Source organism: Seriola aureovittata, chromosome 23 (assembly GCF_021018895.1).
Source record: "Seriola aureovittata isolate HTS-2021-v1 ecotype China chromosome 23, ASM2101889v1, whole genome shotgun sequence".
Taxonomy (NCBI): Eukaryota; Metazoa; Chordata; class Actinopteri; order Carangiformes; family Carangidae; genus Seriola; species Seriola aureovittata.
The window spans coordinates 14,187,021-14,204,957 of record NC_079386.1 but is presented as its reverse complement, the minus strand read 5'-3'; the positions used below and the strand labels follow the sequence as shown (position 1 = coordinate 14,204,957).

The 17,937-nt window shown below is 38.5% G+C and overlaps 1 protein-coding gene across 1 annotated transcript; it reads right to left on the bottom strand.

The window, feature by feature from the left end:
* Window positions 1–1,481: 1,481 nt before the first annotated feature.
* LOC130164513 (solute carrier family 12 member 3-like) lies at window positions 1,482–15,956 on the bottom strand. Its single transcript, XM_056369296.1, has 27 exons — window positions 15,770–15,956; window positions 15,405–15,561; window positions 14,742–14,879; window positions 14,520–14,595; window positions 13,637–13,732; window positions 12,914–13,053; window positions 12,384–12,494; window positions 12,157–12,268; window positions 11,741–11,871; window positions 11,560–11,644; window positions 10,673–10,830; window positions 10,414–10,521; window positions 10,042–10,165; window positions 9,720–9,821; window positions 8,959–9,114; window positions 8,701–8,800; window positions 8,321–8,432; window positions 8,086–8,220; window positions 7,679–7,785; window positions 7,402–7,484; window positions 7,206–7,274; window positions 6,099–6,203; window positions 5,744–5,855; window positions 5,241–5,327; window positions 4,561–4,696; window positions 4,332–4,399; window positions 1,482–3,284 (listed from the first exon to the last, which is right to left on the bottom strand). The coding sequence occupies exons 1-27, from the start codon at window positions 15,949–15,951 to the stop codon at window positions 3,146–3,148; spliced, it is 3,129 nt and encodes a 1,042-aa protein (XP_056225271.1). The 5' UTR covers window positions 15,952–15,956; the 3' UTR covers window positions 1,482–3,145.
* Between the last annotated feature and the right edge of the window lie 1,981 nt (window positions 15,957–17,937).

Genomic DNA, 17,937 nt, shown 5'->3' with positions numbered 1-17,937 from the left:
TTTAAAAAAAGAATTGCAGCAGTAATATTGCCCGATATCTGGTAAGATAATTCCCTTACCCATCAGAACGAGTAGAAACAGACTCCACTGCATCTTTGCTCTGTTGGGGGAAACTGATATTTTAGTGTGCAGCAAACCAGACACAGTGATTCTGATACAGATTGTGGCAGTTTAAAGAAAATGTGCGGTTAAGAAACACAAGCAAAGTGTACCACCCTCTCCAGGAAGCAAAGTAATGCTTAGAGGCAAACATGCAAACTATGATCAAACCATGAAAAGATCTAACAAAATCCTAACTTTGCTTAAAATTATATTTAGCAATTTAGTAATTGGAGATGATCTCAGTCTACACCACAATGCCCACAAAAAGTAAAATAAACTACATGCCCTCTGTCACCCCAATTTTAATTAATGTTCAATTCTTGCATCTTTTTTTTAATTATAGTGACACAGAGTCACCAATATAACAATATATGGATCTTACATTTATTTTTTCAAATCACACAGAAGAATGCAAGTGTGTTTTGTTTTTTTTGGGGTTGTTTTTTCCAGCCCTGACCGCAGAGCAGGCTGCATCCATCAACAAAGAGATGAAAATCACCAGAGCCTGAGAGGCGAAACCCAGGGCCAAGAAATACCAACCACACCCTCGCTGCTGTTCACCAAGCATTGAGCCCACAATAAAGTGGGTTTTCACATCCCTGTTAATCATTAGTTGATTAATACAGACAATTTGCCAGTTTGATTTTAGATTAAGTAAAATATATACTGAAGGAAATCAACAACGCTCGCTGTACTGTCCACCTCTGCACACACAGTAAATGATATATCAAGGTTACACAACAGAATCATAACTTACATGGCCTGATTCCCTCTCCCAGCACCTTCAGTCTGATGTCTCTCCTTGATGAGGTGATGACGACTACTCAAATATTGACCTGGTAGGTGCTGTCTTATACCTTAATAGGCTACCAGCATTTCAATATTCAAATACAGAGGACTCAGATCTCTATCATGACGAAGAAATTATACATGGATGTCACGAACATAGTTTACATAATGTAACTTTAAAAAAAAAAAACAGAAGTGGGCCATACTTCCCTGTCGACTGCCCAACATGCAGGAACAAAGATGCTATTTTACAATATCCACTAATAAGAAAAATGTATTTAATTCATGTTAACTACTTAAAAAGACGCCTGATTTTCGCATTGTCCAAAATTCAACTTGGAAAATTCAAAGATAACATTTACTCCCTGAGTTATTGAGGTATTAGTGTTATTATGATTTTAATCCATGGATTGAATATTATAACATTGAGGTTTTATCGTGCCCAGGAAAGTGTTTACCGTTGACACTAATAACTCATTGTCCTTTAGGAGATTCATAATTTAATTTAATATTATAGAAAACAAACATATCACAGTTTTAAGAAGATAAAAATGTCATCAAACACAGTCGGTAAAAATAGTGCACAATAATAAAATTTGAAAGAAATAGAGTCACAAAACCACCTGTTGGAGAAAATGTAGAATTTACTGTACATATTACGCAATATTTGAGCTTTGTTGCTGATGTAATTTCATTTCATTTAGATTCCTCTTTCAGACACAGCTCACATATATACTGGCATGAATAAAATTTATAAAAACAACTATAGGCAATGTGAACAATCACATACTTCTACAGTGAAATTAAACCTAGTTTCACTCTATTTATTTGACAATCAAATTAAAGCAATGAATGAAGTCATCGGTTGTACAGTACAAGTTTAACCTAAAGGACTTATCCTGGAAAACCACGGTATGCCACAGTGATGAAATGTACCTAAGTACATTTACTCAGATGATGTACTTAAGTAAACATTTGAGATACTTGTACTTTACTTGAGTGTTTCTATTTGATGCTACTTTTTACTTCTGGGAACTTTTGAGTGCAAATAAAAAATGAAATAAAATGGTGGACATTTATGACATATAGTAATTCATAGGCCTACTGTTATTTAGTAATTACACTAGAAGCTCAAGGTCCGTACATAGCACTAATCTTACAAAAACAACGATTCGTCTAGTCCTAACAAGGGCTTGTAATAAATTACATATACATACAATATAGTAAATAGAGTGGTTTTTGACACACCATATTATCAGTTTTCAAAATCTTGCACAGCTTCCTATAAAATGTATTTATTTGCAAAGTTCTCCACTGCAGGACCAATAAAGGACTATCCTATCGTATGTACAGTAGATTTCAAGGAAAAACAAGTGGCGTTAAGTTAAGATTCCATACGTTGCACAAGCTTCTATAAGGGTATATTAAATAACACAATTAAACAGGCTAGGTTATAGGTTGTTGTATTTTGTATATTGTACATAGTATTTTTTGATATTTGATTAATTTTCTTTTATCTCTTCTGATATTTTATTTATTTTATTTTAGTTTCATGTATCTATACATAAAATAACACATGTATACTTCATGTTTCCTTATTGATAAATGGCATTCAGAGTGGAGGGCAAAGGAAGAATGACCTTGTGCAGGGAAACTTTTACACTGTGCATGTGACAATAAACGCCTTGACTTGGAGTTGAAGGCCTTAACAGTCACGACATCTCAGCCCAAATGAAGATCAATAGGAAATTTTTGCAGCGACATGTTAGACAGCGATCTCCATCACCATTATCAAACCACCATATAAGGGAGTATATTTTGGAAGAATGCTTCTCAGTACTTTTGTTGAACAACCCTAACCATCACAGTGTTGTTCCAGGAGCAGCATCTGCAGGAACCTCAACTCCTCCCCTCTCTTTGCTTGCGCTGTCAGCTGTTGCCATTGGAAAGCATTTAAGATGGTGCTGGCATCCACATGATCCTGAAGATGATCTTGATATCAGTGATGCAAGTAACTGCATTGGTGTTATTTTCCATCCCTGCCCATGATGATACACTGCATAAGTACATCTTCAAATATTGTTACGTTTGTTAACTCATCCTTGGCACCAATTGCATATCTTGGACACCCTTTTTTTTTTTAAAACTTATATCACTTATGTGGGTTTTTTTTTTTTACCAAGGTCTTTGTTTTGATTTCATGTCTGAAAATATCCATCCTTGTAAGACTTGTCCATCTATCTAATGCAGGATTTTACTGGCAGTAGAAAGTGAGGACGTTCTGCTGGTTTCCCCGTATCAGCACCGCAGGGCAGTGGAGGCCACAGGTCAGAGTATCCAGCCAGGCCATGTACAGAGCCCTGGGGCAGTCACTCTGCGGAACAGGGAGGCTCCTTGGAAAAAAAACAAAAAAAACCCAGCACATTTACATATAACATAACAGAACAACAAGAACAAATGCTGCTTGTATTTTACCTTTGACCAAAGCATTGTACAAGTCAAATATAGTGTACGCTGTGGTTTGCAACAATAACAAAGATACCTAATCTTTCCCGTGTCTCTGAACAAGACTGCCATGGAAATAGCCAAGGACTGAGGGCTCTTTGTGCATAATTTTGCATCCTTTTAAACATCAGTGAATGCATTGTTTTTATCTGAGAGGCCTGTATACACGTTTCACCTATATCATCCCACACACTGATACTGCAGAACAATATCCACACTACATGTCAGAAATTCATACTTTTCTCTTGTAATTTTGAATCTTTAATGAGCTAAATGATCATTAGTTCCAATAAAGAGAAATCTGAATGCTTCAGGATACTGTGATATTTTTGATAATAGTGTGTTTCTAACTGCGTGGCAACAGTTTGTTGAAGTCCCTTTCCTGTTTAATATAACGACTAATGGTTTTGTGGATGAATTACACAGTCCAAATACATTTGGCCATATAGAGTAATTTCACTGTTGAAGCTGGTGGGACTTTCTGAATCGGAATTAAAACTGGTATTTAACTCATGATATATTATATGTATGTGTGCCCATAGGAGGAGTTATAGTTGTTAAAAAATACATTGATAATCACTTATATCTGCTTAAACCTACATTATAGTGTGATATGAACCATTTGTAAAGCTTGTAAATGATAAGTAAGAGTAATTAATTCTGACACAGAAGATGAGAATATAAGGATGGAGGTGGGAGGAAGTGACGCCATGGAGATGCCGCTTTGAGAAATGGGGAAATTACTAACTGCCCTCTTTAAGAGAGATCCTACCTTCTCCATCTACATCAGAGGTGACGGACCTCAAAGGAAAGCTAAACAAACGCCATGTGCATTAAATGTGCTCTATTTGCAGTAAATCAAATGAGGCTTGATGTAATGTTTTCAGGAAACCTGCCATATGCAAAACTGAACTTATAATGTAAACTGTACTCACACAAGCACGAGAGCAGCATGTTGTGAATTCCTGCGGATGATTTCATTCAGCCTCACTTTTCTCTCAGACTGTGGGAGGAGGAGATGAAAGTGAGACACTGACTAATAATGCGTTGAAACGCACATACATTTGACCGAGTGGATGACATTAAAAGGGACAGCATGTTGTCTCAAATGAAGGAAGTGAATTATGTATACACTCACACGCGGATACACACGCGCACACACACCTTAAGTTTGAAGGCCTCGAACTCTTTGTCAGATATTTTCCATGGGGCGCTTTGTCTCAAATCTTCGACTGAGATGCCATCCTGCTGTTCATCGTGTAGCCTGAAGGGGGCGACACTGTCCACAAACCTACTCAGGCTGAGAGGCAACAAGAACAGGAGGACAGGGGTCAGTTTGGCATATTGGGCAGAGATTAAATTCAATGAAATTAAAACATAACAACAGAAATCCAGTTTCATTCAGTCATTTGGGGTGTGAGGCTTGAAAGTAGCATTTAGGTGAGTCAAACTCAGACATGCACAAGGTGATTTTTTTCCTCAGTAGCCTCCCAAATAACAAAGCAAATCCATCCTATACTTGGGCCACATGCTTTTTTTTCTTCTGAGCCAGTATGCACCCGATACCACGACAAGAATTTGGCCAATATACAGCATGACTGTCAGATGCTACATATCTGGACCAATTCTGACGCACACACAGAAAATGTTCCGGCTGTCAGACAGTACTGGAGGATAACAGCTGGACTCTGCCCAGATGTGGAAGTGTATAGGCCAGATGCAGGCAACCCAGGCATATTTTGGGCCAGAATGTTCATTTTGCTATCTAGGCTACAACTGTTAAATTTTCTTGTGAATGTAACTTTGAAAAATGAAATGAATGTAATTGGGTTTTGTGGACATACTTCTTGGCGTGCGGACGCTTCTCGCTGTCTGTCATGACGATAACGTCATTAAAATCCAGACGGAACCTCTTCAGCAGAGCGACCATCCTAAAACGAAAAAATAGATAAATAAAAATGTTCACGAATTGCAGAAAGATGCATTTAAAACTTTACACTGCCAACAGCTTGCAGTCGAAGATACAGGTGTAGAAATGCAGACCAATGCAAGACCCAATCATGTCATCATCAGCTTATGTATTCATCAATTTCAACACATTTGTTATACAATCTTGGATGTTTTATGGGGAAATCATTCATTCATTATTAGTTGCAGGCTTTACTTTGAATTCTTCTCTTTTTTCCAAAATGACCTGACCGTATATGGAGTATGCATGTTCCATTCCAAACAGGTTGCATTGTGAATTGATTTTGCAGCTCAGGAAGTGGAAAACATACAGGGACGTGACCAAAAACGTATTCTTTCTAAGTGGTTGGTGTGTGATGGTAAAATGGAGGAAACCTACTCGTTGCGGCCTTCCTCCATGTTTTGTTCATCTCCCACGATGAAGACCCTGACCTTACTGCTGCGCCAGTGTTTCCTCCTGGTGAGCAGGTAAGGCACCAGCAGAGTCAGACCTTAAAAGAAACAAAGAAGAGAGAGACAGCAGCTAAGGAAGAGGAGCCAACTCAAAGGGGAAGGATGAAGATATGGCTGAAGGTAGAAGGTGACACGCCTACTGTTTATTTTAAAACTGAGATGTTTATACTGATTATCATCTCATCCATATTATTTTATGTGAATTCGATGTTGTACATATATCCACATATAACTTGTGTATTGTGCTTGTTTTGTCAGATGTAACCTGTCTTTGGGCTCACCTCCATCATCAGCTATCCAGTAGACGTCAATGGTCTTCTTCCCCTGGTCATTCTGAAACACCGTCTTGATCTGATCACTGTCACATTTATCGGAGATGTCGTCGACTGTAACAGCAAGGGGAGGAAGAGTGAGGTGTGGGGGCAGTAATTAGATTTTACCTACTTATTTATTCAAGTAATATTAGGAAGCAATATTGAACTCCCTGCTGTGTTTACAGAGTTATTCTCTTGATAAATGTTTGGATTCAGTTTTTCCTACAGTTAAAGTTTGAATGGAAACATAGTATAAAGCATGATGGTGCAATCATTAGAGCAATTTAGTGAACAAGGTACAAGGTAATGACTGTCAAACACTGAAATTTATGTGGAAACTCAGACAGGTTTTTGCATTTTAACAAACGTAGCCAAAAATAAAATAAAAATGAAAATCTTCTTTCTTATGGGAAATTTCAATAATTTGTCCCAGCAATATTTAAGTCCTGAAAGATGAGATGAACTATGAGGAGGACACTTTGTGTTTGACAAAGAAGCGACATTTTGGGTCAGTTTTAGAACACACACCAACAGACTGGACAGCTTATCTACAAAAGAACAGATTTGTTTTAAATGCAGTTTCATTAAAAGGAGCAATATGTAAGTTTTGCTATTGCTTCATAGCTTGTGCTAACAGCTGTCTTGGCAAGAGCTTCAGTCGTGTTTGTGAGACAAGACGTTATAATACACCCTCTGAGCAGCACTGCTTCTCCAAGGCAGACTTGAAGCTACAGCGACAAAAACAGAATCAAAACAAAAGAGTTTCTTTCCACTGCTGGAGACCACTCTTGGTGAGTGAAGCGATGAAGTTTAAAGCTGAACTTGTAATGCTTCCCCTAGACTGGTAAGTAATCAGCTGCTAATGCTAACGATTGCTGTGCAGCAAAAGCAAAACTTACAAATAGTTTCATTAAAAGAACTAAAAATGTTTAAGATCCTATATCAGTTGCAGTTAGTCACTTGGATCGATTCTAATTTATGGGTTTAGGTGATGCACCAGGGAATTATTGTGAGTCAATATGTTTTCAAAATACTGTAATCCAGTGTTTATGTGTGCATACAGTGAGTGCTCACCTGATACCCTCTCAGGAGACTGCTGGTCGTCATTTTCATCAGATCTGTCAGGCTCAAAGCTGTGGTTCACTGGAGGAAAGATATTACATCCTCAAACGGTTTTGTTTGTTTTTTTTTTCTTTTTCAAATTGCACAGACATGTCATATTGCAGGAAATCACACAGAGTAAACTCAAATTAATGTATGGATTTTTAACCTTCACTTTCAAACTGGTCAAAGATATCCAGCCCGTCCATCATCCTCAGGATACACAAACAGTAGTTGGAGTCAAAGGTATCACTAGAGACAAGAACAGCAACCGTAACCACATTGACATTACATTTGAATCACATTTTTAGTTTCTGCAACAGTAAACTTTTTCAGTCTGCAAAAATTTGTCACACCATGCAGAGCTATGAAATCTTTTGGTGTCAATAAAACCATGAAAAACAAGCAAAGCTGCTTAAATGCACAAATGATAATGACCAACTTACTATATGGTGTTGATGTAATCTTCAATGCTTTCAGAAGAACTGTCCCTCCAGTTTGTCTTGAAGCCCAGGACCAGAGTGTTGGGCTTCAGCTTTCCGAGACCAGAAGCCTTGCAAATGACAACAAAAATGATTTGTCAAGTTTCAGAATAAAAGCATAAAACGAGAAACATACTGTAGGTAGATATATTTGTTTGTGCAGATATACTATGATTAACCGTTCTTCTGAAAGAATCCAATAGATGATATGTTGTGAGAAACAAATGAAAAATGAAGATGAGAGATAAAATAAAGGACGCAAGTTATTCACGGCCCAAAAATGATTTTAAGATGTTGCCACATACAGTACATTCCCTTGTAGATGAGTTTTGTACATTTAAAGCTGTAATTAAAGATAATGGAAGTTGTACCTGTAGCAAGTGCCGAGCTCCACCTCTGAGACTGTGTGCACTGAAAGGAGTATAAAACGAGCGCACCTTTCTCTTGTTCATCCACTTTACCAACCACTCTGTGGCATCCGGCGGCCGAGTCTGCCTCTCCTGTTCCTAAAGGAGGCCGCGAATTCAACCACATCTTTAGATAACAACTCAATGTAACCAAAGACATAAACTTTTGGAACAAAGTCATTGAGACTGAGCGACTGACCGTGATTATATCGCCGCAGATCATGAGGCTTATATGCTTGGTGAAGGAGCCAACAAAGTCCACCAGTGCAGGCCGCTGGTTTGGGGGTCCAGTCAGGACAAGACACTGGGGTCTGAGAGAACACATAAGAGAGAAGAAATCAAAGTCAAAGATAACTGTTTTAATCTTTGCTTTCACCACTGATGATCACCTGTAAAAGACAGAATGTAAATACAGCGCTGTTCTACTAAATGAGAATGAGGAAATGGATTAATGGACAAATACTATCAGAGAGAATTGGTTTGGTGTTTTACACTCATTGGCCGCGTTCTCATACAATAATTAACTGACATGAGAGTTGAGGATAATTGATACATAAATAAATTGAGATTTTCACTCACCTAAAGTTCTTGACGTGATCCTCCACACCAGACAGAGAGACAGAGTATGACAAAGCCATGTTGTATGTACCTGCCTGGACTGATGATCCCCAGTTTACCTCTATGATTAAAAAAAACAACACACACAAGTGATGGCGGTATCAACTCACTGTGAGCACATCATAGAAGCCACACTTATTTCAATCTTTGATCCAGGCCACATTAGTCTGATCAGATGAATTTCAAGAATTTGCTTTTTTTTTTTTTTTTTTGACTTACTTGGCTTGTTGTAGTTGACGTATCCAAACAGGAAGAAGATGATACTGAAGGTGATGAGAGCAGCCCACCAGGTCAACAGGAACATCAGAACTACAGAGATCACTGCTCCGAACAAAGCCGTCCATTTACTGTAGTAGTGAAATGATGGCCTCCAACCTAAAGGGAGTGACAGTGAGAAATAGAGGACTCTTAGGTACCATAACACAGAATCTCTAATCTCATATACATTCAGATCATGATGTCCATCAAATTAGATTTTGAGACTTTTCGCCATTCAGTAGATTCGGAAATTGAAATGACCTGCCTCTGCCTCCACTAATTCATTTTCTGTGTCTGATAAAGGGTGGCAAGAGACCTATCCCAGCAAGCAGTGGGAATACAGAAAAAAGATTGATTTCGTAAAGCTCCATTCCCTATGATCACCTGTATATCAATGCAAAGAGGTGGGAAACATTTTTTACTTTCAACTGTCCTTGTTATGTTAATGAGGCCGCGATCCAGGTACAGCTTTCAGGATTATTACATTATGGTTTTCTAGGGAATAATCAGGAAATTTAAACAAAGTCTTTGGTAAAATTCACAGGTATGGAGTGACCTCATGGCCGAGGGGTTCAGTGGACTGATCATGAACTGTGTGCTAATGTGCTAGCAGATTTGTGACACCAACACGGTCTGTGTCTACAGGTAAGGTAACAATGAAAGAAGGAACACTTGTGTCTAGTCTTGTGTGTAGTGGGGTGGTGTGTGAGAAGGACACTCACCAGGGGAGTTGGTGATTGAAGCGTGAAAGCAGCTGAAGTTAATGAGACAGTAGGAACACAGGAAGAAGTTGGAGATCAAGGATGCGATGATGTTCAGCTCACCTATAATGACACAGAAGGGAGAAATCAAAAACACATTCAAATCCAGAGATATATAAAGGTATTAACAAACTCATGAAATCTCTTTAAACTATTCTCTCTTTACTTAAGTATTCAATCATTATAACAAGAACAAAAATTTAGTAAAGGGACTGGCATATAACAAATGTGTGCAACAATAATTCCAGTAACAAAAATTACGACAGAATTAGATCACACCCACCAATGAGAATGAAGGCCACAGCAATAATGTAGCAGAGGATATAGGCCCGGAGTGGCTCATCATTTTTCCCATAACCCTTTGCAAAGAATCCAATGTACGGATATATATTGTCTCTGCACAGACACTGGAACATAAAGCAGAAGATATTCAGCTTAAAATGTGTGTTAGACTTCACTACATTTATACATACTAAATATGGTGTCTCCCCTGGCCATCCAACAATGTCATAAATCTCAAGATACTCTACAATACAGAACAATGCACCATATTTATATTTCATTGCTTTGTATTTGATTTTTATTACTAACAAAAGTGGCATTTTCATAGATGTATCAGAGAGTTTCACGCTGGGTCTTGCCTGTGGTTTCTCACCTGAAAGACTTTAGGAGCGGAGACAAGGAAGCCAAGAGCAGATGACAAGCTGGCTGCAAACACACCAGCAGTGATAAGGTGGGACAGACCTGAAACTTGGCCCAGAACCTGGTTGGAATAGTCATCATAAAGAATCAAGGATTTTATATTATCACATGTCCCATTGTACTAATCCACTGAGACTTATGGGATAAAAAAAGATGTCAAATGTTAATTTCATTATAAACAGAGGGCTTATTGCAACTAAATTGAATGGTACCTTTGAACTGTTGGCCAGACCATAAATACAAGAGTTTGACTCAATGCACTCTGTGAAGTTCCAGCCCAGTTTACATCCTTGACCCACACACCCATCAGTGATGTTCCCACTCAGAATGTCACTTATATTTCCAGAAGCATCCCGTATGACACATGACCCTGAAGCAAAAGGAAGATCCAAATATTATAGTAACAGTGTAATGTGATATTTCAGACTGTAGGTGAAGCCGCAGCACCCTTTTTATAATTTTTTTCTGAGTGATTCCCTACCATAAAGGTTGATAAAATTTGTTTTTGATATGGCTTACAAGTACAAACTAAGAGGTTTCATGGGTCCCTAGGTTACTGGCATCCAAGACCAAACCTGGGGCCAGTATTGCTGCTCTTTTCGACAACAGCTGCTTGTGATATTATTGGTGATTGCTACTGCCAATGATGATGTTCTTTCTCTTTTGTGGTTATTCAAGTTGACAACATTTTGGGTCTCCTTGGATAGGATCTGGCTTACTTGGGTCCTTTTCAATTCAGGTCTCTCCTTTTCTGAAAACTGGAATGAATTGTTTTTTGGAAGTCTTAGTCCTGGCTAGAGGTAGTTTATATCATGATCCTCATGATTCATGAAGATGACACATGAAGTGTGATGTCATGAAATTTTGATGTCAAAGTCTATCACATTTCTATTTTTACTACTGTTCTGAGCTACCAGCCATCTCACGCTCATGCAGTATGCTGACGACACTGCCCTTGATATAAGTGATAAACCCTCATTCCCAATGCCTCCTGTCTCACCCCCTACACTCCAAATAACTCCCACTGGTTCAGATAATTACCCAATCAAATCACAGGCAAATAAATACTAAATAAAAGCATGTTAAATGAGTAGCTTACCAGCAGTTACAGAAATAGCTATATAGCTGATTGTAGTCCAGAAAATGGCCATGAGGGTGCCTTTGGGGATAGCAGTAGCAGGGTCCTGCAAAAGGAAACAATATACATTTCAACATTCATGTAGTTCTTGTTGTCAGCTGTAGTGTAAGAATATCACTATAGCTCTTCTTTCCTATCATACTTTGAGGTCTCCAGAGATGTTGGCTCCAGACAGAATGCCGATGGCGGAGGGGAAGAAAATGGCAAACATCTGGAAAAAGTTGTTTTCAGGTCCTCTCCAGTCTGGTTTTAGGTTTGACATGAAGATTTCACCTGGTGACAGGTAATAAAAAAACAGTCCACTATTCTCTACTTTCTTGTTACAGGTGCAACTACTAATGCTTCATCCCTGGTAACCCGTTTCATATTGTTGCAGAAACAGATTTATGTTCCCTTTAACTGTGCTTCATCAGATTCAACCTTTTGAATTTTGCTGTCCCTGAGAGGCACCTTATCCTGCTCCGCATCACTGGAAGAAACTGCAGAATATTTGAGCTTCTGAAGATAACTGAAGTTAAGTTGAATTATCAACAAAATTGCTATATTAAAAAAACTCACTGTGGTATCCAAAGATGCCCTGGGCCTGTTTCTCTAGACTGGCAGGAATGAATGTGCCCACAAAGTAGTTGGAAAAAGAAACCATGAGAACTGTGAAGAACAAAATCTGGGCCTGAGAGACAGAAACAAAAAAGATATGATAGAGAGGAAAACTTAGTAAGACATAAGGAGATTTATGGGCCACTACATGCAAGCAAACCAAGATCAGAGAGCCCGCAGGTGCTTACCTTGGACTCCCACTCCATTCCAGCCAGTGAAATGAACAGAAGAACAGTCACCGTGATCACACCCACAATACGGAGATCATTGACTGAATCAACCATGACGACACCAAACTCCTGCATACATCAACAAATTATTCACAATACATAAGAAACCAAAAATGGCGCTCAGTTGCATAACATTCTGGTATGTAAGTTATTTTACAGAGCTTCACAGGGCATACTATTTGTCTCAATCCATTTCAGTTAAAATAACTATGGAAATATACCTATATAGAGTGAACTTTGGGTAAACAACAAGTCTGGAATCATCTTAGGACTGTGAGTGTACAGTCACATTGATGCATGGCTTTACAATACTAGTTTATTAATTTCAGATTCTCAAATTCATCTAGGCAGTTCACAAAGAAGAATATTATGTTCAAGTCAAAGCCGCACGTCATGATCTGAAATGAAATTTCAGTAAAGAGTTCAAATAATTGAAACCATGTAAAACAAATTCATTCATTCGTAAAGTACTGTAGCATTATAAGTACCTCCATTAGATCTCTGACCACCTCCGCAAAGCCAACAGTATTGAGAGCACAAGCCAGAGCATTGGCAAAGGAAAAGACCATCCCAATTGGTCCACCAATTTCAGGACCCAGGGAACGGGAGATCATGAAATAAGCCCCACCTGAAAATGCATTTTCAAGACAGAGTCACACAGAAATTAGGTTGTTATCATTAGAATCGATGCTAAAAGTATTTAAAGCAAAAAAAAAACTCTGAGGTGTCACAGTTCATTCATGCATACATTCATTCTGCCTTTTTACAACTGACTTACTCTTGTGTTACTTAGACCCTGCCACACCCTCCTGTTATGCAGTAGCCCCAACTTTCCCTCCTGTCCACCTGACTCTTCCCTGCCCACCTACTCACCTGTTCCCAAATCCCTAATCAAGTCTTAGTATTAATAACGGCCCATTTCCACTCATTCTCTGCCAGACTGTCTGTTCATAATGCTTTCCATGACATAGCTTCCCCACCCTTCTTTATGTTTTTGCTTGCCTGGTTAAGACTATCTGTCTGTTTTTGGATTTATCTGCCTGTCTGTTTTGAACATTTACCAGTGTCTCTGATCTGTGCTATTGAGTCTGCTACACCTTATCTGTGACATATAAACTATGGAAAACCTTTTGACTTGTACACTTGCAATGTTGAAAAACCTCCACATACATGACTTTTACATCAATCTGGAGACACAGGAAGTGACTGACCTGAGATCACCCTGCCGTTGGTGGCGATGGCAGAGATGGAGAGGGCAGTTACTGAGGTCACCGTCACAGACATCAGGATAATTAGGCAGGTTAACACTGACATGAAAAGAAAGAAAGGTATTAATCATTATTGCGAGACTAGTGTCAATACTTTTGGATTTTCATGTTTAAAATAGGGTCCCCTTAGATGTCTGAGCTACATACTATGGATGTACTGTGCATCTTCACATTACTTACATGCTCTCTTCTTGCTGCTGATGTTTTGAGGTGTTTTAGTTCTAGAGAGTTCTTATTTATTTTTGCCTGGACCTCAACAGCAGGGACAGCCCTATAATTGCCAATGTCTGTGACTGACTGACTGACTGACTGACTGACTGACTGATTGATCATGATGATCTTGTAGTTTCAAAATTAATTGGCAGCCTGCAATCTTGCAGATTTAGCACATTTGTCGCTTTTTGGACAAAACCATCGCTACTTAGAAGAGAGTTACCAGTAATAATAAACGGTCCAGCCATATACTAGGTTTTGACCTAGTCTTGTCATGCTTCTAGAGAGCTCATCCTTTATGGTGCCATTAAGGTTATTACAAGGATTCAAATGTATATGATTTGTCATCAGTTTTCAACAAAAAGTCCCAAGATCAAGAGTTGATAGGCCTCTAGTGTACCATGTTTTGTAAGTAAGTTTATGAATCACTTATAGTCAGAAGGATAATGGCACTATGCTGCATATTACAGTTCATGTCTTTGTTTTTCCCTGTCAACCTTAAATCACTATTACCAGGTAGATCAGTACAAGGCATGATCAAGAGTGGAGCAAGGACTGTTACAGCGACAAATAAGAGAATAAATGGGATGGACTGAATGAAGTAATAACTCACAGATGCCCGCCTGAGAAATGATCCACGTCAGGCGGAGAAACAGAATGACTCCCCAGATATTCAGCATGCAACGCATCTGTGGTGAAGTTCAATTAAAAAAAAACAGCTCTGTGGGTGTTTTATATGAAATGTTTGTAAGATTGTTTCATATATAAAGGTGCATGTTCCAGACTCAAATACACACACACACACACACACACACACACACACACCCTCACTCACCATAACTCCAGTCACCCAGCCAAATCGAACAGGAGCTTTCTCCTGTGGACCTTGTGATTCTTCGTGTCCACTGTCAGTGACGAGACTGCTGACTGAGTCGGTGGTGGTTTTTGTTACCTCCATACCTGCCTCCACCTCCTGAGAAAAATACAATTTCAACAAAGAGGGAAACATAAACATTATTGTGCTCTACGCTACACTGTGTTGTTTAGTCTATACTTCAGTATATATCTTGTTAGCCAACTTCTCAAAATTAAGGTTCACACTACTGTCCATCTTCGCTCTAGCTTGGCATATATTTGAATGACACATTTATGTCTCTGTAATGATAATGATGGTGAAAATAATTTAGTCTCTACAGCAAATATTCAAAAACCTCTGGACTTGACTCATTGGTCTGACTAGGTAAAAACTAATTGTGATTACACATATACTGAATAACAATCAGGGTTTTTTTTCATATAAAAACTAATGAGCTTTGACCCTTAATATTCTGTGCTATTTCTTCGAACTTGGTCTAATTAAATGTTTTTGAATGGCCTGCTTTTTACAGTGATCTGTAGTGACTGATTGCTTTTAAAGAATTTAGCGAAAGGTTCTGCCAAGTTACATGATGTTCACAAGTTGCTGTGAGATGTGGTTTCCAGAGGTTGAAAAACGTACATCAAATGCCTTGCGGAGAGCCTCCAGAGAAGGTCGGCTCCTTGACTTCTGGTGTGGCAGGGTGCTGGCATAATTTTCCAGCTGTGGCACCAGGTCTAAGGTGCTGTAGAAGGAAGATCTCCGCAGGTCCATGCTTGAGCCCCGGCTCTCTGATGCACTGTTAGACAAGAGGTCCAAGCAAAAGTGTTTTACAGTAAATACTGAAGTTACATTGTAGTTGTTATGAGCTGCAATTCCTTTAATGGCACAGACTGTCATTTTCATTGTTAACATTATCTAGTTGTGGTTTAACAGTCATCAGTTTTTACTTTGGTTAAGGGGACCCTGTTTAAGTAAAAAAAAAAAAAGAAGTTAACTACACAAACCTCGCATCCACATCAGACACAACAATGGTGGGAGGAATTTGGAGGTTAGCATCTTGCTGTTGGCTGCTGGCATCAAACTGCTGTGAAGTGTACCTGGAAGGTCCTTCCTCATTGGCTGAGAAACGAACCCGAGAGAGAAAGCCAGGGACTTGCCCATCACGTTTGGATGTGAACTGCCCCATCGGCACGTCTTACTAATTCCTGTGTAAAAGTGTGAGGGGAAAAAAAATGGCTGAGGAAGTCAGATTCAGTGATGCTGCCTACGCATTACTAAGTGATCTTGGGTCTCACTTGGATTCAACCAAGGTGTGACATCACTTAAGGCAATTAATCAGATTTTGCATTGCTCCCTCTGAAGGCAAAACATCCCCAACCCCAAGACCTGTAAACTGACTTTAACGTGTAAAATCAGTGAAGTTCCCCTGTCAGATAAAAGCTTAAATACAGTGTAACACTCTCCACTGTAATCCTGCAGGTCTATTATACATATGGCTGGTAAATGTTTCATTTTACTTATGATGATGATTCATACTCTTAAAAGGAACTATTGTCTGACTAATTACTGATGCAAAGTGATTCAATTGGGAGTCCAGTGTGTGGGAGGCTTCTTTCATACGATGCAATTGCTTAAAAAAAATGAATGTGCAAGTATTACAGCTAGATCATAATTTAATTTAATTTAATTATGTGAGAATTTTCCTTTCTTTTCTTACCAGTACAATCTGATGATAAAAGTCAGCATATGGCATCAGTAAACTAAAATAAATTTGTATTCATGTATTGATCAGGGAGTTCCAGTGATGAGATAGATGTGGCAAAAGACAAAGGGAAGGTGATAAACAGCAGAAGAGAAAATTAAAATTACAGTGATAAAAACTCACAGCAATAACCCAAAGTTTATCAACACATTTTAAAAGTGATTAAACCGCCTAATGAAAACATGTAATTTCTATTATATCTAGCAGAAAATTAGTAGAAAATTAGTGGAAAAACAAGTGTTAAGTACTCACACAGGTGTTGTCTGTTCCAGATGAATACGCAGCTCTCATGAAATACTATATGTTCCTTTTTGTTGCATTTCACAGTGTGACTCTTTGTATTTATATCATTGATGAGGTAGATGACACCCCCTCCCATAGTCCTCCCTTCCTCACACGTACACACAATCATCTTTTCATCTACACTGAAAAAAATGGTAGCTAACCTCAGAAAGGATAGTTTAGCATCTTTCTGATGCCCTTATTTTTTTTTTTCAGAAACCAGTACTTTTGTAGGCTATTGAACCTTGAAGCACTTATCTTCAAATGATAATTTTCACATTTTAGAATCAAAATACGATTTTTGAACGATGATACACCTTTTCACCCTGTTCATACTGTGACCTTTCATATTATTCCCTCATAATAGGTCTCTATACCAAAGATTGAACAAAAAAAATCTATTTTGGATGGATTATAAAGGATTAATCTGTAATTATTGTTTCATAGAGCAGGGAGAGTGTATGTTCTACACAATTTAACTAGGGAGAAAACAAACAAACAAATTCACACATGTCAGCAAAATTTATTAATTGTTCAAAATATTAGTTATTTTCATTCATTCTGGTGTTTCACTGTCCTAAAGTCATTATTGTTTCTATATTTCCCAAGATAAAAGTTTATCTCTTGATTTAAAATGATCTTGAGAAATTATTATTCCTGCCTTTTTTTTTTGACTCAGCAATAATAATCCTAAATGTTCAGGTAATTTTGTTGGCTGACTCAAGATGTTGACACATGACATAGTAGTGTTTACTAATGCACAGGAAGAGACTCCTCAGCTTTAAAAATAGCATAACATCCTCCGCCCCCACGTTGGTTGCATAATACTACCTTGATCAAGGTATGACAGGCCCAAAAATAAAACCAATTTGATGAAGCACAACTTAAAGATACACACACATTTGGGCTGGTTCAGTAGTGGTCTCTTAAAAAAGTCAAATATGAGAGCGCTTACAGGTAATTCCGGCATGCAAATCCATAGTGCTACGCTGGTAGACATGTTGTAAACAGGCAGAAGGTCAAAGACAAGGCGACTTGAACCGGATCAAGACCAAGAAGAGAAACAGGAACAGGTTACAGGTACAACAAAGCTAAGCTACATAAGCAATCACGCAGAAGACCGGCGGA

Bases quoted from the DNA above. Each gene is read 5' to 3' on its own strand.
- LOC130164513 (XM_056369296.1), bottom strand. From the start codon at position 15,951: ATGGGGCAGTTCACATCCAAACGTGATGGGCAAGTCCCTGGCTTTCTC. The intron at 8,801-8,958 runs GTAAGTCAAAAA...TTTTAATCATAG, and splicing joins CGTCAACTACAACAAGCCAA to AGGTAAACTGGGGATCATCA. The intron at 6,204-7,205 runs GTGAGCACTCAC...TTGCTGTTACAG, and splicing joins GTCTCCTGAGAGGGTATCAG to TCGACGACATCTCCGATAAA.